The sequence below is a fragment of the Chiloscyllium punctatum genome, chromosome 6, assembly GCF_047496795.1.
Source record: "Chiloscyllium punctatum isolate Juve2018m chromosome 6, sChiPun1.3, whole genome shotgun sequence".
In the NCBI taxonomy this organism is placed as follows: domain Eukaryota; kingdom Metazoa; phylum Chordata; class Chondrichthyes; order Orectolobiformes; family Hemiscylliidae; genus Chiloscyllium; species Chiloscyllium punctatum.
Window position 1 is genome coordinate 52,070,794 of NC_092744.1, and position 22,272 is coordinate 52,093,065.

Consider the following 22,272-nt stretch of genomic DNA (forward strand, 5'->3'; position numbering starts at 1 on the left):
TTGTGGAGGTGGACCTCAAATCCAAAAATGAATTATGTTCTCCCTCATGTTGACATCATTCCCACCTTAATGCACATTCATGCAAGGGGAAACACTAAAATATATGAGCAGAAGGTTGTGTGCCCCTGACAGAATATCCAGACTCTAACTTCTGGGTGACTTATTTGAAAGGAATCTGGACAACACCAGACTCTCTGCAATCCAGGGGCACCACTCAACCTCAGTTCATCATGGCCATGTGAGGGCTCTAGTTAGAGACCAGAACAAAAGCAGCACCACACTTCACCAAAGCTGTCTCGAAGCATAAGTTTAAGGTGAGAGGAGAAAGGTATAAAAGAAATCTGCGGGGCAACTTTTTCACACACAGGGTGGTGCATGTATGGAATAAGCTGCCAGAGGAAATGGTAGAGGTAGGTCCAATTACAACATTTAAAAGTCATTTGGCTGTGTATATGAATAAGAAAGGTTTAGAGGGATATGGGCCAAATGCTGGAAAATGGGATTAGTCCAGTGTAGGCTACCTGGTTGGCATGGATGAGTTGGACTGAAGTGTCTGTTTCTATGCTGTATGACTGTGAGATCCATTGCAGGGTTTGTTTGAAAATGTATTAACAATCTTGAAATAAAAGGAGTGGTTATGCAGGCTGCTTTTTAGCATGATGTGACAGTTGTCCAAGAGTGATCTGGGGATGTTAGCTTAGCAGTTCTAACAATAACAATAGAGGAAAGAGTTAAGGGGAAGTGAAAGCCAGTTAAGATAGTTGAGCCATGGGAACCAGCAGACCTGAAATTGAAAGTTAGATAATATAGAACATCTGCTGCGCCTGGATAGTTCAGTTTACTTATCAGTTTGTAAAACTCACCATGTAGTGTCATGCTGGAATAATGTGGTCAATGATTCTGCCTTGTAGTAAACTAGGAAGCTATGAACTACAAATATATGTTGCAAATTCTGTGTCAATATTCTTCAGGTGACGGAGATTGTGTCAGAATCTGAGGCTCTCCAGGGTGTACACTCCATCATTAAAGTCATGGATACGTTTATTCACTGGCTAGATGAGAGACCAAAGAAGCTTGACCTCCTCCAGGTCCCCCAACCCCTCAAGGGGTAAAGGGGTGTGCCATTGTGCACAGAAAGGGGATAGAAGTGACAGATAGGTACTGTGGGACTGTCATCTCAGGGCAGTCTAGGGGTGACCTACTATACCACCTCCCAACTGCTGGGGACATGTGAGGTGGCACCTCCCAAATTTCTCCAACAGGGTGGCACAGTGGCTCAGTAATACCTGAGGAAGGGCTTATGCCTGTATCATCGATTCTCCTGCTTCTTAGATGCTACCTGACCTGCTGTGCTTTTCCACTATCACACTCTTCACTCTGGCTCAGTGATTAGCATTGCTGCCTTGCAGCGCCAGGGTCCTGAGTTCAATTCTAGCCTTGGACGACTGTCTGTGTGGAGTTTGCACGTTCTTCCTGTGCTTACATGACTAGGCCAGTATATATTGCTTATCCCAGAAGGCAGCTAAGAGTCAACCACATTGCTGTGTAGGCTAGACTAGATAGTAATGGTGAGTTCTTTCCTTAAAGGACATCAGTGAACCAAATGGGTCTTTCCCAACAATCAGCATTGGTTTCATGGTCATCATTAGACTCTTAATTCCGCATTTTTAAACTGTGCTTAAATCCCACCATCTGCTGTGGCGGGATTCAAACCCAAGTCCCCAGAATATTACGTGGGGCTTCGGATTAATAATTTAGCAATAATCCCTAGGCCATCACATCCCTTTACTGAATATTTAACTTCTCCTTATAAACGACCATAGGAGGGATAGGTCATCCTACACACTCACACGTGGAGCAGTGCAAAGTGCATGGAGGTATCACTCTCTGGTGCATTCTTGGAGGAACATACCCTCTGGAAAGGGAGAAATTAAGATAGAGGCTTAGATTGTGAGTCATATAAACACAACCTCCATGTAACCTGGCACAATTCTGTGCTGATGCTCTGACCGGAAAACTGAACAAGAGAATATTGATGCTAAGGGAACCAATTAAAATACAATTAATAGCAATCACAGTAACTTAGTGTTTTGATGGTAGAAAGCAAACATTCCCATGAGGGTAGAAACACCTCTCCATTTTAATTGGCTCATAGTTCTGATTATCCACATTTAGAGTCAGAGAGGTCTGCAGCAGAGAAAAAGGCCCTTCAGCCCATTTAGTCTGTGTCTGTCAAAACCAGCCATCTTATTATTCTAAACTCATTTCGCATTGGCTCACAGCTTTGGCATCACAAGTACACACCTGAATACATCTTAACTGAAGATTTCTGCCCTCCACCATCCTTGCAGTGAGTCCCAGATTTCCACCACTCTCCGGGTGAATAAGATTGCCCTCACTTCACCTTTAAACCTTCTGCCCCTTAGTTTAAATCTATGTCCCTGGTCTATGATCCCACCCTTAAGGGGAAGAAATTTCTTCCTGTTTACCCATAATTTAAATATCTCAACCATGTCCCTTCTTACCCTCCTCTGTTCCAAGGAAAACAATCTCAGCCTGTTCAGTCTCCCTTCATATCTAAAACTCTCCAGCCTTCTCACTATCCTGGTAAATCCCCTCTGCATCCTCTCCAGTGCTATCACATCCCTCCAATAATGTGGATTCCAGAACTGCACACAATAATACAAAGTCATTTGCCCTCAATTCTAACCACTACCAGGTTCTCCTGAGGTTGGCTATCTCATCTCAATACTGCTCAAGTTTCTTCAGTAACCTCTTAAATAACTCCACAGAGGCCAGTATCCTGTCACCAAGTGACCCTTTATTTACACTTGAACAATCATTGGCTTTAGTACTGCTTCATTCATAGCCAGCTTTCAGAGTGCTGGTATCTCTGACACAGACAGGACTGCCTGATTGAACCAGATGAATAGTTCCAATCAGGAAACTCATATTCCATGAGATCTAGCTGGCTGACCTTGTTACAATCACTACATCATCATTGGCAATCATTCCCTCAGCACTGCATTCGACATCCCTTCTTTCTCACCTAAGAAAACAGATGACTCCTCAGCCATTTTTAAGTTCTCACCTTGTCACTGAACTATTCTGGAGCCTGTGTTTTGTGATCAGTGAAAAAATGAAATGAATAAGTTACATGTTTACCAATAAAAATAGCAAGCATGACTTTGGCACTGTTATTTCTGACTAACAGCAAAACTAGGTGGCAAGTATTCTCAGAAGTAAAGGCACAACAATTGGGTACTGAGGAATATTTGAAAATTCTATTAAAATTTATAGACAGAATTTATATGAAAGGTGACTTCTAAACTTACATGAGACATGGTCTGATTTTAAACATTTAGAAAGCTCGATGGATGTTCTCTTGGAGAGTATTTATGATGAAATTTAATTGACCATATGTAAGATTACAGAAGTTCTATTATGAGATTCCTAATTCAATGTTTCCCTTTAAATTGTTGAATTGTACTAAGATGTTGAACACGGACAGACTCCTAATATTAACTTAAGTTTAACTTTCAGTAAGAAAAGCTCTTGGAATATATATTAGAGGCTTATGGTAATGAACATAGCAGCAGAAAATTCCTTTCATGATGGTGCATGTAAAATAAACCATGCAGTAAGAGATGAAATGCTTCATAAAATCCGAGCAGACCAACCAAGTTGCAAATTAACATTTGCCCAGCATGATCCTTATGAAGGACTCACTGCAAACTGTCCGAGGCTACAGACTGTATCAATTGCTTTTTTGGAAGCAATCCAAAAATTCCTTTGGTAATGAGTGATCATTCCCCGGCTTGTGGAGTGACTACAATTAGCTCCACGTTTTTCAGCCTTTATAATGCCCAGCAAGCAGAAAATATGCACTCCCTAATGCTGAGGGTTAGGAGAAATTACACAGAGTCTTACAGCATTCTATAAGGCCATTGTAAATACATTTGAAACAGGGGCCATGATATATATAAAAGAGAATGGCAGAAAAAGTGAAGAGAGCTGGGTAGGATTGTAGGCAGTGATGGAAAAACAGCAATTTCATAGCGTGGCAACTGAACTCGAAGGGTGCATTCTTTGAGTTTAATTGGCCTTGATCACACACTTACAGAACTGGGACAAGTCATAGAAAGTAATGAGGCAAAATGCACTGCACATAAACATATTTTGGAAAATTATGAAGACCAGATTATGGCAAATGAAAGGTTAACTGAATATTAATAACGTGATATAAAGTCACGGGACAAAGCTATTTGTCCCAATGATAAGCAACTGGAAATTGGCACCAAAATAACACGTACTATTGAAGGGACCAGTGAATGGAGGAATGCCACTATCACAGGGAGAGCAGAGAAAGCCCCTGGCAAATACAAACATCAGTTAATTGTGCAAGGTGAGGGACAGGGTCTATGAGATAAGAGATTTAGATTGGCAAAATGAGGTAAGGATGTGAAAGGCCAGAAAACGCAGTACAAGACCTGGAAGTGAGCATGGCCCTATGGGAGAAAGAGACCTATCCTACTCTAGTTGGTCTCACTCATCTCATGTAAATCAATTAATATAAACATTACATATCTGCAAAGTTTAAAGTTTGAAAGAGAAGTAATTTTGAAACCACCTAACAAACTATATGATGTAGAAAGGAAGCTGTGGAAATTAAAACTTGTTCATGGGTTGAATAATGCAACCAGGGTATTTCTTCTAAATTAGGTCCATTTTGCTGAAAGTTGGTTGCATTCAACTTAAGGCGGACTGTGTAATGTTCGATATGTATCAGAAAGACTGGCAGCAACTTTCGTGATACATGTCAATGATTTTCTGTTGGAAGGTTCCACAGGCTTTGAGGGCCTCAGAATATATAGGGTTAGATAGTAACTGGAATAAGTATGAAGTAACTTTAAATCCACAGTCTTCCATGGAAAGTATTAAACACATCTTGATAAATCATTTAGATTCTTACAGAAACATAATTTTGCATCCAGAGAAGAAACCGACCAGTTAAGAAGCTTAATTGGACAATTAAACAGGTTGTGCATCAAACTTCTCTTGATGCCTATCGTTGCATTTTGGAACTGAGTACATGTCACTTTTGAGAAAGTCTTGAGAGCAAATAAAATATAAAAATATATTAAATTCAGATAAAGTACACAGTCAAGTTTTTAGCTGTTGGTTATCCCGAAGATAGGCAGGGTGGTGAGGGAAACAACATGAGGGAAAAACAAACTTGACCTCATCCTCACAAATCTACTTGACACTGATACATCTGACTATGACAGTATTGGGAAAAGTGAGTAACACATAAATCCTGTGCAGATAAATTCTTATCTTCACATTGAGAATACATGTCATCTGTTGCAGGGCACTACCAGCGTATTAAATAGACTAGACTGCAAACTGATATAGTAACTCAAAACTGGGCATCTGTGAAGTACTATGGGTCAGCAGCAGTGGAATTGCACACCTACACAATCTACCACATGACCCAAAATGTCTGCAACTCTACCATTACCATCAAGCTAGGGACTCATCACTTATTCAATGAAGATTGCAGGAGGGTGTGCCAGGAGCAGCACCAGCCTTATCGAAAGATCAGATGTCAACCCAGTGAAGCTACAACACAGGCAAACAGCATTAACAGCAAGTGATAGACAGAACTAAGTGATTCCACAATCAATGAATCTGATTGAAGCTCTGCAGTCCTGCCACATCTGGTCAGCATAGTGATGATCAATAAACAACTCACTTGTGGAGCAGACTCCACAAATATCCCCATCATCAATGATGGGAGAGCCCAGCACAGGGTAAAAGGTAAGGCTGAAGCATTTGCAACAGTCTTCAGTCGGAAGTGCTGATGGGATGGTCCATCTTGGTCTCCTCCAGAAGACCCCAGCATCACAGAAACCAGTCACCAACTAGTTCAATTCACTCCACTTGATATCAAGAAATAGCTGAAGAGTATGACCCTTGACAACATTTTGGCAATATTACTGAAGACGTGTTCCAGAACTTGCCATATACCTGGCCAAACTCTTCCAGTATAGCTACAATATTGACATTTACACCAAATGCCCAGGTATGTGCTGTACACGAAAGGAAGGACAAAGCTAACCTGGCAAATTGCTGCCCAACCCATGGTCTACTCTCGATCATCAGTAAAGTGATGGAGGATGTCATCTAAAATGTGATAAAGCAGCACTTGCTTAGCCATTACCTGTTCACTGACACTCAGTTTAGGTTCTGCCTGGGCCACGTAGTTCCTAACCTCATTACAGTCTTGGTTCATAATGTGAACAAAAGAGCTGAATTCCAGAGTTGAGGTGTGAGTGACAGCCCTTGACATCATGGCTGCATTCAATTTGGTGTAGCACCAAGCAGGTGAGTCATCTCAGCTCCAGGACATCTCCTCAGGGTAGTATCCTGGGTCCAACCATCTTCAGCTATTTCATTAATGATCTCCCTCCATCAAAAGGTTAGAAGTGGGGAGGTTTGCTCATGATTGCACAATGTTCAGCACCATTCGTGACTCCTTGGATCTTGAGGCATTCTGCATTCAAATGCAGCAACATATGGACAACATCCAGGTTTGGGCTGACAAGTAGCAAGTAACATTAATGACACACAAGTGCCAGATAATAACCATAACCAAGAAGAGTGAATCTAATCATCACTCCTTGACATTCAACGACATTGACATCATTATCAACATCCTGGGGTTACCATTGACAACAAACTGAATTGGACTATATAAACGCAGTGGCTACAAGAACAGGTCAGATGCTAGGAATACTGCAATGAGTAACCCATCTCCTGACTCCCCATAGCCTGTCCACCATCTACAAAGCACAAGTAGTGTGATGGAATACTCCCTACTTGTTTGACTGATTGCAGCTCCAACAAACTTCAAGATACTTGACACCATCCAGGACAAAGCAGCTTACTTGTTTGAGACCACATCCACAAACATTCACTCTCTTTACCATCAGCAGTCAACAGCAATAGTGAGTACTATCTACAAGATGCAGTGTAGAGATCCACCAAGGCTCCTAAGACAGCACCTTCTAAACCTTCATGAGCATTATAATCTAGAAGGACAAAGGTGGAATATGCATGACAACACTACTAGTTGCAGGTTTCCAACCAAAACACTCTCCATCCTGACTTGGAAATATATCACTGTCTCTTAAGTTTCACTGGGTCAAAATCCAGTCTACCTACACGATATGGATTGCAGTGGTTCAGGAGTCTGGCTGAATGATGCCTTGGAGTCCTGAATGTCACATGCATGCAGTCAATGGCCCTTTGTGCCTGAAGGAATCCAGCAGTGGCTGCAAATCTGATAATTCAGGTACAGCGGTCAACTGGGTAAATGACAAACTGGTCAAATTGTATTGCTTTCCTGTAAAGGATATCAGTGAACTCACATATACATCAGTGGACTGCTGATTGGGGGATGCCACACATCAAGCAAGGAAATACTGATCTGTGAAGATATATCAGGATTTTGTTCTTTTATCAGGCTGCATGTGTTGGGTTAAAAACTGTCCAACAGCCACCTCCACAGTGTGAGGTCCATCTTCCATCATTCATGGTTTACCACTTTCTCATTCTGCCATGTGCAAGATTTTAACCTTGATCTTGACATTGCATTCCATGTATGTGACAATTAGTCCAAACAATTAGCTCTAATTCTTGGCAGCCTTCATTATCCTCTGCGATCCACCCCAACTTTGGAAACTACAGCTTGTGTAGTGCTTTTATGAACAAAAATAGTATCTAATTCTCTTTTCAAAGTTACTAGAATCTGCTTCCAGAAAATTTTCAGTCCAAACTCCAGCACAGAGACTGTTTTTCTCTTTCTGTTCGTTTCTATACAATGATGTGGAGGTGCCAGTGTTGGACTGGAGTGGGCAAAGTTAAAAATCAACTAGGCATGAGTCGGTACAGCAGATGCTGGAGATTAGTCAAAATTAGAATGAAGCTGAAAAAGTGACTAACACAAAGATCCTGTGCAGATAAATTCTTAGCTTCACATTGAGAATACATGTCATCTGTTGCAGGGCACTACCAGTGTATAAAATAGACTAGACAAAATTAGAATGATGCTGAAAAAGCACAGCAGGTCAGGCAGCATCCGAGGAGCAGGAGAATCAACATTTCAGGCAAAAGCCCTTCATCAGGAAAGGGTTTCTTGAAAGTTAAAAATCACGCAATATCATGTTATAGTCCAACAAGTTTATTTGGAAGTACCAGCTTTCAGAGCACTGGTCCTTCAGCAGCTACCTGATAAAGGAGCAGCACTCTGAAAGCTTGCAATTTCAATTAAACCTGCTGGACGATAACCTGGTGTTGTGTGATTTTTAATTTTCTATACAACAGCACCACCTTCAGGCAAACTCTGCTCATAGCAACCTTTCCAGAAGCTGTAAATTCATGTCAACAGAAGACCATTTTTTAAATGGTTGTTCTGTACCTTAACCATATTTATTTGCTTTTGTTCTTTATCCCATGATAGATTTACTTAACAAAATCTGACTAATCTCATTCATGAAACTTTCAGTTGGTTCTGACACTTGGAGGACTGATAACCATGTTTGGGCTGATTAGCAAACAGCATCTCCACCAAAAGAGGTACATTGTACCTCAAGGTACATTGCACCTTGATATTCCATGGCATAACCATCACTGAATTTCCCACTGTCAAAATCCTGGGGGTTACCATTGGCCAGAAACTGAAGTGGACTACAAATATAAATACTATGGCTACAATAGCAGAGTAGACCAGAATCTGAGAATTCTATAGCGAGGAACCCAACTCCAAATCCCAAAGTATGTCTACTATCTACGAAGTACAAGTCAGGAATGTGATGGAATACTCTCCACTTGCCTGTTTGAGTGCAGCTCCAACAACACACATCCTGGATAAAGTGAGCTGCTTTACTGGCACATTCTCTTTACTGGCACTATGTCCCCAAACACCCACATTCTCCACCACTAAAGCTCAACAGCAGCAGTGTGTGCTATTTATAACATGTACTGCTGAAATTCACAAAGGTACCTTGGATAGAACCTTCCAAACCCAAGACCACTAAGATCTAGAAGGGTAAAGGCAGAAGATACATGGCAACACCACGATCAGCTGTAAGTTCCCCTCCGAGGCATTCACATTCTGATCTGGAAATATGACACTGTCCTTTCGAAGTCACTTGGTCAAAATCCTGGAACATTCTTTTCAATGGCACTGTGAACCTACCTACATCAAATAGACTGCACCTCATCAACAGCTTCTCTGGACAACTAAGGGTAGGCACTACATGTTGATGCAGAAATCAACACCTACAGCCCATGAGTGAATAAAATAAGTTAAATCGCTTTACAATTTTTTGAAAATGGATCACATCACTCCTCAATCTTTTGAGTACAGGGGAAAAAAATTCATATTCATCCAATCTGTTTTTTAAACTCAACTATTTGAGATATTGAGCAAAACTGATAAAGTTGTGCCTCATGCCATTCTATTTCAATCTATCTTTCTCAATGCTTGGTGTCTTATACCCATCATGTTCAAGAGCTCTTCACAAAATTCCCATTTTTACATAATTAAGCTTAATATTTACAGTCAAAATTCTTTTGACTGTAAATATTAAGCTTAATTATGTAAAAATGAGAAACATAAGAGTTTTTTTTAGATTCTATTGAGTTTCAGATAAAGAAACCGCTATAAATAAATCAAAAAATATTTTCAGCAGGAATTATGTCTGTTTTACTCACTTACTTCCAATTCAGAACATGAATTCATGGTCTAATTTATTGTACAGTTGAATTGTACCTTGGAACAATTTGAGCTGCCCTTATCTTAATTAAGTAGACATTGGACTATTAACATGATATAGCTGTGTGAACAAGTACATTTTCTCCCTCCCATTCTCTGTCCTGATACTTTTAATTAATTCTGCAGCATTGTCTACAGGTATAGAAGGTCTCCTTTTCATTGCTCAACACTATCAGATTTTTCCATCTGCCTCTTACCTCCTTATTTCCATTTGCAGCAGCTTTGTGCAGAGCGGTTTGATTATTTTCATCCTTGGCATCTATGTCGGCTCCTTTCTTCAGTAAATAGGCGGTGGCCTTGACATTTCCAGCCTCAACTGCTAGTTGTAGTGGAGTCATACCATAGTCTGTCTTCTCATCCATGGAAGATCCCTCCTTCAGTAGCAGTTCAATGAGGTCTATATGCCCATTCAAGCAGGCCCAGTGTAATGGGGTCCACTTATTGTTATCTTTAATGTCTGCAGAGGCTCCATATTTTATTAAGAGCTGAGCAGTGCTTAAGTGACCAGTAGCTGCACTGCAGTGAAGTGGGCTTGCTCCACAGCGAGTTTGGGGCTCAAGAAGTGCACCACGGTGTAAGAGGTAATCCACTGCTTCGGTGTGTCCATTATCAGCAGCCCGATGCAGTGCTGTATAATAATACTTACTCCTGCTATTGATAGCAGCACGTCTATGAAGAAGATACTCAATCAAAGAAATATTTCCACAGAATGCAGCATGGTGTAGTGGAGTCCAGCCCGAATTATCCATGCAATCATCATTCAAAACAGCAGTCCTATGACAATTAAATTAATATCAGTATTTACTGTGAAAGTCATTATACCCCCAAAAAACATGAGAATATTAACTTGAATGCATAAAAGGCTATAATCTGGAAGTAAAGATACCAAATAGATACCATAAACAATTAATATTAATCTATGAAAGTAAATCGAGGTAGTACATCCTGGCTAAATCACAATGAACTACAATTAGTATTCTCCATTATTACTAATATCAATCTCATGAACATACAGACATGTGAATCTGCAGTAGGCCATTTGGCCCATTGAGGCTACTCCACCACTCAAATAGATCATGGCTGATCTGATTACTCCACACTCCCAGCTACCTCCGGTCATCGTTCACCTACCTGCCTATTAAAAAGTCAAGTTGTCTCTGCCTTAAAAATAATGTCTCTCCTGAGGAAACAGTTTTTCCACATCGATGCTGACAAGACCTTAGATGTTTCAATCAAGACACCTCTTACCTTTCTAAACACCAGCTGATACAAGCCTAGCCTTCTCAATCTTTCCTCATTCCATACCAGGTATTAATCTGGTGAACCTTCTCTAAATGTTTCCAACACATTTATATCCTTAAGTAAAGAGATCAATACTATACACAGCATTCCAGACACCTTTTTAAAACTATGACCTCTAGTTCCAGCCTCTCACATAAGTGGAAACATGTTTACAACAGCCACCCAGTGAAGTTCCCTCAAGATCTTATATTTTTCAATTAAGTCACCTCTAACTCTTCTAAGCTTCAGACAATATGCGCCTAGCCTGTCTAACCTTTCCTCAGAAAGCAATTTGCCTGGTAAAACTCCTTTGAATTGCTTTCAAAGCATTAACATTCTTCTGTAAGTATGGTGACCAGTGCTTTACACAGTATTCCAGGTGTATCGCATCAATATCCTGAAGCATAACTTCCCTACTTTTGTATTCAATTGCGCTTGCAACAAGCAATAACATGCTAGTAGCTTTTTCTAATTACTTGTGGTATCTACATAATAATCTTTTGCAATTCATGCACTAGGATACCCAGAAAACTGTATCTCAGAGCTCTGTAATCTCTCACTGTTTACATATTATGCTTCTTTTTCATATTTCATGTCAGAAAAAAAACTTTACATTTTCACACACGATATTCCATTTGCCAAATCTTTGCCCTATCACTTGACCAATCCTTTTGCAATCTAATGTCAATTCATGATTTACTTTCAGTTCTATTTTTGTGCTATCAGCAAATTTAGCAACCATACCTTGTATCCCTTTATTCAAGTTGTGAACATATATTGTATTAAGTTGAAGCCCCAGCACTGATCCCCGTTACAGACTACTTTGTTACATCTTGACAGCCAGAAAATACCCATTTATGCCTCCTGTTTCTATGTGCTAGCCAAACTCCTAATCATGCCAAATATGTTACCCCACAGCATGAGCTTTTATTTTCCACAATTCTCTTTGATGGGGATCCTTATCAATGCCTTCTGAAAGTTTGAATATAGGGCAACTCCCTTTAGCTACTTCTTCAAAGAACCCCAATACACCAGTTAAACATGATTTTTTCATGGCAAAAACCTTGTTGACTCTGCTTGGGTTCCTTAACTTTCTCTAAGTGCCCTGTTACATCATGTATAGCTTTTAACATCCTCCTTATGACAGCTATTATGCTAAATGGCCTGTAATTTTCTGCTTTCTATCTCCATGCCTTTTTTGAACAACACAATTATATGAACAGTTTTCCAATTGAATAGAAACTTTCTGAATCATGTTGATCAAGTAAAGTTGGAGAATTGCGATTACACATAATCAGAGCTTCCTTATATGGAATACATAATAAAATTGTGGTGATGGTTCAAAATGTACCTTCCTACATTGGCCTGCGAATGAGCCACAAGCAAGTTTCAGAAAGTTAACTGGAAATGGCACTCAGTTATCCTATTGGGAATCTAAGGTCTGGTATGTTATTATTAAGAAAGTTAGGTGCTGTGGTAATTCAGTGACACATTATCTGTTTGAAGAGAGTTCAACATACTTAGCAGAAAGTTGACATTGAGCTGTCGTGTCATGTTCTTCTTCCTGGTTTGCAACAGGACTTTCTGCTTTCTGCCCAGACATTGGTGCCATGGTTGAGCAGGAGGGGATATATTGCTCCTGCTGAGGTTGATTCACATCAGTAGGTTTGACATTCATGTTCATCCTGACCGAGCTGCAGGAGGAAACTGAATCGTGTAACTCCATCCATTTCCGCGTCATTTCTGAAAGGTCTGACATGGCAGATTCTGTAAAAAGAAATACTGTCTGATAATCAAGTATTGGCAAGAAAGCAAGTAGGCAATAAAATGATTAGATTTGTGTTGGTTTAAAAAGATTTAATGAAAAAAAGTCGGGTGGCCTGAAATGTAAAGTTAATTAATTGGAGCATAGTCTTTTATTGCCAATTAATCACTTTTTTTTACATATACATTTATTGAAAAATTTTTACTCTTGTAAAGAAAGAAAAGAAAAAGTTATAAAAGTACAAAAATACAGGAAACTAGAAATAATACCACATTATTATAATTACAGCAATGTTAACAATAAACAACCTGCTACTCTTCAAGATACAATTGTCTCATTTTTATTTAACTAAACCTGACTTAAAATAAACTCAACTTAAATGAAATGGTATTAAATTAAATTGCAGTCCAGTAAAATTAAATTACATTACATTACACTCTACTACTTCACTCACTGCACCTCCACTGATGCTCCCACCCAAAGGAGTAACAGTTTCTCTACTTGCATTTACTAGGCCTCCTTCCCCCCGGAGTCCCCGGACCACCATGTACGGCCCTCATAGCTATATAAAGGCCCTAACCAGTACTGCTGATAGGTCTGTGTCTATGTAATTTATAAAATTGCTCTGTTCCATGGTGCACCATACTCATCAAATAATCTTGGGGATGTGCTCCATCACAAGTCTGCACCACCCCACAACACCCGGAGATTTCTCTGATATCCAGCTCATGAGAATGGTTTTCCTCATACAGTGTGTAAGAATGTTAAATAACCTCTTCCCATGCTCATCCAGAGAGGGCATGTCCGGTAGGTCCAAAAGAATGGATGCTAGATCCGCCTTAACTTCAATTCCCAGGATCTTCTTCAGCTCATTCACTATGGCACCCCAATATTCTTGACTCTTGGCCAAAGCAATGTGTGAGGGTGCCTATGCTGATTTTACATTTGGGACATTCCAGAGAAGATCCTTTGTTAAACTTGCTAACCTCTCTGGTGCCATATGGGCCCTGTGAAGGACCTTCAATTGCATCGCTTGTGCTTTATTGCATATTGAAATTTCCTTCAAATTCCCTCATTTGTTCTCACATGTTTCTGATAAAGTTTCTTCCCCTAACTCCTGAATCCATATCCCTTGAAGTCTCTCAATAACCCTCAAGGCACTTCCCCTCTGCAGATGATATATGATACTAACCGAGAGAGCACTCCCACACCGAGCACTCTTCTTTCTATAACAACTTGTAAAACTGAGTCAAGAGTGTGGTCTTCTTCTGTATATAATCCCTAATCTGGAAGTATTGGAAAAGATCCCTATTATGAATCCCATATTTAATTGGTTGAAAGACATCAAGACCTCTCCCTCGAATAAATCTCCCAAACAGGAGATTCCCTTACTCTCCCATGCTCTAAAGTTGGAGCCCATTGACCCCGGTCTAAATCCCAGGGTCTCCCACTAATGGGGTGAACAGCAAAGTCTTAAGCAAATTGCCTTCACCCTCCCATTATCCTCCATGCTTTCACTGTATTTAAGATAATCGGGTTCTCCCAGTACTCACCAAGTACTCACCTTTCTTTCTGAAAAGAACCTACATCTTGAAACCCCTCTTATAAGCTTCCAAACTTTTGAATTAAAAAATACCTAAAACAGACAGGTCGCCACTTTGGAACATTGTGTGCAATACTGGTCTCCTTCCTATTGGAAGGATATTGTGAAAATTGAAAGGGTTCAGAAAAGATTTACAAGGATGTTGCCAGTGTTGGAGGATTTGAGCTACAGGGAGAGGCTGAATAGGCTGAGGCTGTTTTCTCTGGACTGTCAGAGGCTGAGGGTGACCTTATAGAGGTTTATAAAATCATGAGTGGCATTGATAGTGTAAATAGAAGATGTATTTTCCCTGGGGTGGGGGAGTCCAGAACTAGAGGGCATAGGTTTAGGGTGAAAGGGGAAAAATTTAAAAGGGACCGAAGGGGCAAATTTTCTATGCAGAGGGTGGTACATGTATGGAATGAGCTGCCAGAGGAAGTGGTGGAGGGTGGTACAATTATAACATTTAAAAGGCATCTGGATGTGTTTATGAATCGGAAAGATTTATGGTCCAAGTGCTGACAAATGGGACTAGATTAGATGGGGATATCTGGTCGATATGGACGAGTTGGACCGAAAAGTCTGTTTCCGTGTTGTACATCTCTATTACTCTATGACTATTGTGAAGGGTACTCTGAGGCCATGCCTGTGGTTACATTGTTGGGAGGCAGCTCAAGGCCTGCCCCCTGGAACTTTGGGCACCTGGTCAGCAGGAGGACACTTTCAGGCAGCTGCCCTAGCTCTGATGCCTTCAAAGGCCTGCAGGCCAATTGGAAAGTTGCAGTCAGCCTCTGACATTTAGCTATAACTGGCCATTTACTCAACTTAAATGGCTACTAAACACTTGCAGGGTGATGCTGGCAAGCCAGCACACTAGCCAAATGTTTGCACCCACCCTGCTATGTGCTTGTCTCCATACAGGAATAATAATCCTGACCTTGTAATCATTTGGGAATATACCTTTTGTCTTCAATTGTCGCAAATTATGTCGAAGATCCTTTGGATACTGCAGTTTACCAAGTCAGGTAGTGGAAACCAGCTCAACAGAATGTGGGAATTCCTAAAAATCATCAATGTTGGAACAATTGTAAACAAAGAAGTATCTCTAGTTAGGTTCGCTTGAGTTTAAAATCTCAGTGTGAGAATTATGTGTAAACGTCCTACAGTTTAAGGAGGAGGTTAACTAAATCTGGATAAAATATACTGAGGAAAAGAAATAGATGCTGTTTGTCAAGAGGAAATGATGATTCAAGTGCAGAAAAATCAAAAATTGCTGGAAAAACTGAGCAGGCCTGGCAGCATTTGTGGAGAGAAACCAGAGTTAACATTTCTCATCCAATTACCCTTCTTCAGAACTGGTGGTGGCTGGGAAAAGTGTCTATGCAGAAGGTAGTGTGGGGGAGGAGTAAACAATAGGTGGAGACAGAGCCCAAAGTGAGAGAAAAATAGTTGGACAGAAAAAGGAGTAGGTAATCATCAGCCTAGGAGAATCAATAGTTATTAATGGGGACCACTGGAGGCTGACAGTGGATTATGTTTGATAGCAGCCCATGTAATGAAAAAGTGTGTGGGGGTTGGGGTAAGGACATAGAAGAAGGTTCTCAAGCCCTAGAATTGTTGAACAATACTAAATCCTGAAGGCTACAGAGTTCCCAAACAGACAAAGAGGTGTTATTCTTCCAACTTGAGCAGAGCTTCACTGGAGCACTGCAGCAAGCCTGAGACTGACATGCTGGCCAGGGAACAGGATGGTGCATTGAAGTGGTAGGCAGCTCAGAGTCTTTTCTTTGCAGACAGATGTAAGTGTTCTGCAAAGTGGTCACCCAGTCTGTGATTCATTTCCCCAATTTAGAGGAGATTACATTGTGAGCAGCGAATGCAGTCGACTAGATTGAGCGGTGCAGGTAAAATGCTGCTTCACCTGGAAGGTGTGTTTGGGGCTTTGGGTAGTGAGGAGGGAGGAAAATATCACACATTCTCCGATTGCAAGGGAAGGTGTCACAGGGTTTTAGGAGTGGACCAGGGTGTCCCGGGAGAACGGTCCCTGCGGATTCCTGGTGAAGGGCTTATGCTAGAAATGTCGACTCTCCTGCTCCTCGGATGCTGGCTGACCACTGTGCTTTTCCAGCACCACACTTTTTGACAAAGGAGGGAAGGGGAATGTGTGTCTGGTGGTGTCATCCTGCTGGACATTGTGGAAATGGCAGCTAATGATCCTCTGGGTGTGGATGCTGGTGAGATGATAGATGAGGATAAGAAAGACCCTATTGCTGTTGTGGAAAGGAAGAGAGGGGGTGAGGACAGAAGTGTGAGAGATGGGTCAGACCCAGCTGAGATGCCTGTCAACTATGGTGCTAGGGAATCCAGAGAAGAAGGTGGACATTTTGGAGGCCCCCTTGCCATGGGTTTTTAGTGGATAATGGGGGTAGGCTATTGTTCCCTTCTGTCTCATCCCCCCCACCCAATCTTCTGCATAAAACAAACCTTTTCCGAGCTACCATATGTGGAGGGGTCATTGAGCCTGAAACAATAATGCTGATTTCTCTCCACAGATGCTGCCAGACTTACTGTGTTTTTCCAGCAATTTCTGTTTTTGTTTCTGATGTCCAGCATCCACAGTTCGTTTGGTTTTTTGTTTCATGCTGACTTTGTCTGGCAGGTACTAAAAAGCAGATATCTACATGTCAGCTAAAGATAGTGATACAGTGGCGAGAAATCTTGAACATCACACACCATTATAGGGCAGTGTTCACTTAATTAGAAAAAGTGTAAAATAAGCCAGTTTGAAAGAAGCTGCCTTGTAGTTATTGGTAACCAATGGGTCAATAGTCTTTTCATGAGCTGTAGCCAGAAGTTCCAATGGTACTTTACCTCTCAGAGTAAGGGATATGTAGAGATATTTGAGAAAAGCAGATAGAAGTCACAGTTCATATTGAAAGTAAGGGAAATATGAATTCTTGCAAAAGCTTGGTTTAATGGTGTGCAATTCTTTAATTTAAGTAATCTCATGATTCACTTGGTACTATGTTGCAGGCCCATTAGTGAGACAGACATGACACATCAACATTTGGATCAAGAACAAGTGCAGAAGGAAGGACATTATTTGTAGGACATCAGGAAGGTGGAAACAGTGCATAAGTCATGAAACTGAATTGGATCCATTGTCTCCATAGGGAATTACCTGGGATCTATTGAAGTAAGAAATGAGAGAGTTCAAGCTTTTAAGCTTTTGCTTGCTTGAAGAAATATCGTTGATATTTTATGGCAGAGATTCATTAAGAAAATTATAATGGAAAGTATAAATTGAAATCATTTTACACAAATTGTGAGACACAAATCAAAGGTGTGAATCAATTTGTGATTTCTGAACACAAATCAAAATAAATGGTCATGGAACTCATAAATGGGTTGCAGTACTAAACTTGTTATCATGCAATAATTAGATTAACTCTGGTGAGTAACGTCAAAGTAAAAGGAAAACTAATGTAAAACCAAACAAAATGCAAGGGATTTTCAAGTAATCCTCAATGATGGAAATAGAGAAAACTAAAAGTTTTAATTTCTGGATGGCAGATTTTGATGGGGATGGAAAAAAGAAATATGGTTTAGCCTTCATCATTAGATAGGAAGGTACAAATGGAATATAATTAAGGGCCTCACAGCGCCAGAGACCCAAGTTCAATTCCCACCTCAGGCAACTGTCTGTGTGGAGTTTGCACATTCTCCCCATGTCTGCGTGGGTTTCCTCTGGGTGCTCCAGTTTCCTCCCTCAGTCCAAAAATGTGCAGGTCAGGTGAATTGGCTGTGCTAAATTGCCTGTAGTGTTAGATGAAGGGGCAAATGTAGGGGAATGGGTGGGTTGCTCTTCGGAGGGTCGGTGTGGACTTGTTGTTTCCACACTGTAAATAATCTAATCTAATCAAACTGCAGAACAAGCATTCCATCAGATATTACATGAGCTAGTAAATGAGTTTGAGCAACAGAAAATGATGAGACGAAGGGACTAAAATAATCCTTCATTACGTTTAAAGATACAGATACAGTTAGAAACAACACCACCAGCATTTTATTTATATCGTGCTTTAAATGCAATAAAATGTCCCAAAGCACTTCACATTGTGATAACCCAATGTTGAAACCCATAAGGACATATTAGGACAGGTGACCAAAAGTTTGGTCAAACAGGCAAAAAAGTGTCTTAAAAGGTGGAAAGTGAGGTAAGGAGGCAGAGAGGTATAGGGAGAGAATTCCAGAGCTTGGCATGCCGGGCCAGCAATGGCAGAGAATTTATAATTAGGAATGGGCATGAGGCCAGAATTAGTACAGATCCATACCATATTCACATTATTCTTATGAGGGCAAATTCCTCGATATAAGTTGTTTCAATATACATTGTATTTTTTACCAAGGGTCCTCTGTATATGCTATATTGAATGGGACTGGAAGTGGAATCCATAACAAGTAGGCTGAGTAGATTATGTGGCCCATTGACCTTGCTCTCCATTCACTGCAGTTCAGGCTGATCCTAAGCTTCAACTCTATGTCTCCACATGTTCCACATGTCCCTTGATTCCCTGAGAGACCAAAGGTCTGCCCATCTTCATTTTAAATATATTCAACAATTATATGTAACTCCCTTGGATAGAGAATTCCAAGGATTGGCAACAATTTCAGTGAAGAAGCCTCTAACATCTTGGTTCAAAACAAACAACCCTTTATACCGAAACTCTACCCTCATAATAATGATTCCTCAGCCAGGCTAAACTATCTCCCCATGTCTAGTTGTCAAGTTCTTTCAGATCTTGTATGTTTTAATTAAACCATGTTTAATTTGTCTAAACTCCAGTGAATTTAGTCAGCTTCAAATCATTGGACAACTTTATCACCCCAGGGATCTACTGAAACATTGCTTTAAAACATCAAATGCAAATATATCCTTCCTTTTAAACACCAAAACTGTTCACAGCATTCCAGTTGTGGTCAAAGCTCTATACAATTGTAACAAGACTTCTTTATTCCTACATTCCAATCTCCTTGCAATGCAGAGCAACATACCTTTTGTCCTCCTAAGCGCCTTGCTAACTTCTTGTGCTCCACATACGAGTACACCAAAGTTTCTTTGAACATCAATACTGACAAGTTTCACACCTTTAAAAAAACGTATTCTGCTTTTCTATTCTTACAACCAAAGTGAATAACCTCACACTTAGTCATATACTCCAGCTGATAATTTGTATGGTTATTTTTGACATTTCTGTCATCTTATTTTCTTAGCAATCATTGTAAATAATTACTTATCTAATAATAGAACATTGCAAATTAATTTTTGAAACTTAAAGAACTAAAGATACAGTTCACTGTGTGTTTCTAGTAAAAGTATGCCATTTCCATTTTGTATATTGTACATTTCTTTTCCATTACATGGTTAAATTCAGTGAGAAATAATCAAGCTAATTTGTCCATTATGTCAACATAAAACATCAGATCTAAGCTGGTATTATTATTTTCTGGATTAGTGGTGCTGGAAGAGCACAGCAGTTCAGGTAGCATCCAAGTAGCTTCGAAATTGACGTTTCGGGCAAAAGCCCTTCATCAGGAATAAAGGCAGTGAGCCTGAAGCGTGGAGAGATAAGCTAGAGGAGGGTGGGGGTGGGGAGAAAGTAGCATAGAGTACAATGGGTGAGTGGGGGAGGGGATGAAGGTGATAGGTCAAGGAGGAGAGGGTGGAGTGGAGAGGTGGAAAAGAAGATAGGCAGGTAGGACAAGTCTGGGCAAGTCAAGGGGACAGTTACTGAGCTGGAAGTTTAGAACTAGGGTGAGGTGGGGGAAGGGGAAATGAGGAAACTGTTGAAGTCCACATTGATGCCCTGGGGTTGAAGTGTTCGGAGGCTTTATGTCAATTGACTTCATCTTGTTTTCAATTTTAGCACAATCGAGAAAGGAAGACGTAGTTTTGCAACTCCCAATATTTACCTACACTTATCCTTGTTCCAAAAATCCAATTTAACACACAGGGAACAAGTCAAATTGTACTGATACTAGTGAATGAACATTTACTTACCAATATCTACGATTTTTCAAATAACAAGCTGTGCAAGTAAACTCTAGCTTCCTGTTACAAACACTTCCTTTTAAAAGAGATGGGTAACGAAACCTCAAAACATAATTGCAACACAAAAGAGCAGTCTAAATTAACACCCAAACTTAAAAAAAAAATGAGCTTAGTACTTGGAGGGAGGCTGAAAATGTACTAAAAGTCTTTGACCTTTAGCACAAGGCTCGTGAACTTGGAAAGTGGATCAGTGCCCATTATGGTGTATGAAATCAGTGGAACAATCATTGATACTTTCTGTAAAACAATGAGCAGTGTGCTTCATTGGTTTACAGTCCAGGTAGGAAGGACAGAAATTTTCCCTCTCAAGTTCCCAGTCCAGAACTCTGCAACAGACAATTTTTCACTGCATTTATTTTCTGTAGTTCGTAGAGCACTTACGATGCAGTTTTTCTTAAACTTTTTCCCACCGTGATCCTATTTTGATGCTTGAAAATTGTTGTAATCTTTTTTGAGAACTGTGAAAATGGGGCCAGGTGTGTGGGTGGGGAGAACACCTGTGAGACCTGGATAGGGGTGGGGCTGGGCCTGATAGGGGGAAACAGAGTTCCATGGTGGCCATCGCTGCCTTGGGACCCTATAACTGCAACTCATAACCCCATTTGGTTTCCCAAGCTTCACTTTGAAGTTCTGTTTTGAAGTTCAAGATTCTGCTCTTAATTATAGTAGTCTCAATGGTTGAAGTTCTTCTGTTCAAGCAGCCCTTGGAAAGTTGTATTTGGAATCAAGAAAGCATTCATTTTAGAATTATCCAACTGGCTTCCCTTCAACTTGAAATTTAAACATAGAGCATTGCTACCTTATAGTTTGAAATGCCTTCAATACTAATGCCTAATTTTGTGAACTAAAGTGTCCTCTGAATTGCTGAATGGCCTGAACAAAATGAATGGCAGGATTTTCCAATCCGTGCGATGGTTAGAGAATGGTGTGGTGGTGGTGGTGGTTGGTGCTTGGTGAACCTTATTGGGTGAGAAGCCACAAAGCAGATTCCCTTTGTCGACGTAAACCTTGTAGATTAGGTTTTCCCCTTTTAATGGTAGATTGAGGATGTCATCATAAGGCTAACTGTATGCACTTACAACTCATTCCTTCCACAACCTGCTGGAATTTACTTCATTTTCCCAATAAATTTCAACCCATTCGAGAAACTCAGTGCTTCAGAGAACTGGCAGCAAAACACAGGGGTGGAGCAGGTGAGTAGCACTTCATCCATCTCTGGGAATCCATTTGCTGCTTTCTCCATATAGCAATGTGACTTTAATTGATGCTTGTAGGCACTTGTGTTCTCATTTCTCTAAGTAAAGTCAATGCATCTAAATGAATCCAGGCACACTGCCTACTTATCTGTAAGCCCACTGGCTCATGACAAATGGGGTACAATTTACAACTCAAGGGCAGACTTTAATATATCGCAAATAGGGCTGCTTATAGCTGACAGCATGGAATCAAACAAGTTGTGAACAGGAAGTCCAAATGTCATCAAATTGAGAAAGAAAGGAAATGGAGGTAGGTTATGCTTCAGTGTCTCTGAGTGTTGTGTCCTGCGGTGATTCTAGGGTGCTGCAGGGACTGTTGCCCATACTGAAGTTGACTTCTATCTGGAGATCAGTCTGAGGGCTGGGGAACTGGAGGGAATGATAACATGTTGTACACGAAAGGTGAGGAACGAGGAGCATACAGTCATGTAAGAG

At 40.5% G+C, this 22,272-nt stretch overlaps 1 protein-coding gene across 1 annotated transcript in view; it reads right to left on the reverse strand.

The window, feature by feature from the left end:
* ankrd67 (ankyrin repeat domain 67) overlaps positions 1-20,591 on the reverse strand; it is a 42,630-nt gene extending 22,039 nt beyond the window's left edge. The window contains exons 1-3 of the mRNA XM_072571756.1: positions 20,531-20,591; positions 12,643-12,889; positions 10,039-10,615 (exon numbers count right to left, since the gene is read on the reverse strand). Coding sequence (XP_072427857.1) covers positions 10,039-10,615; positions 12,643-12,881 — 816 coding nt within the window. The 5' untranslated portion in view covers positions 12,882-12,889; positions 20,531-20,591. The remainder of the gene's footprint in view (positions 1-10,038; positions 10,616-12,642; positions 12,890-20,530) is intronic.
* Positions 20,592-22,272: the final 1,681 nt, after the last annotated feature.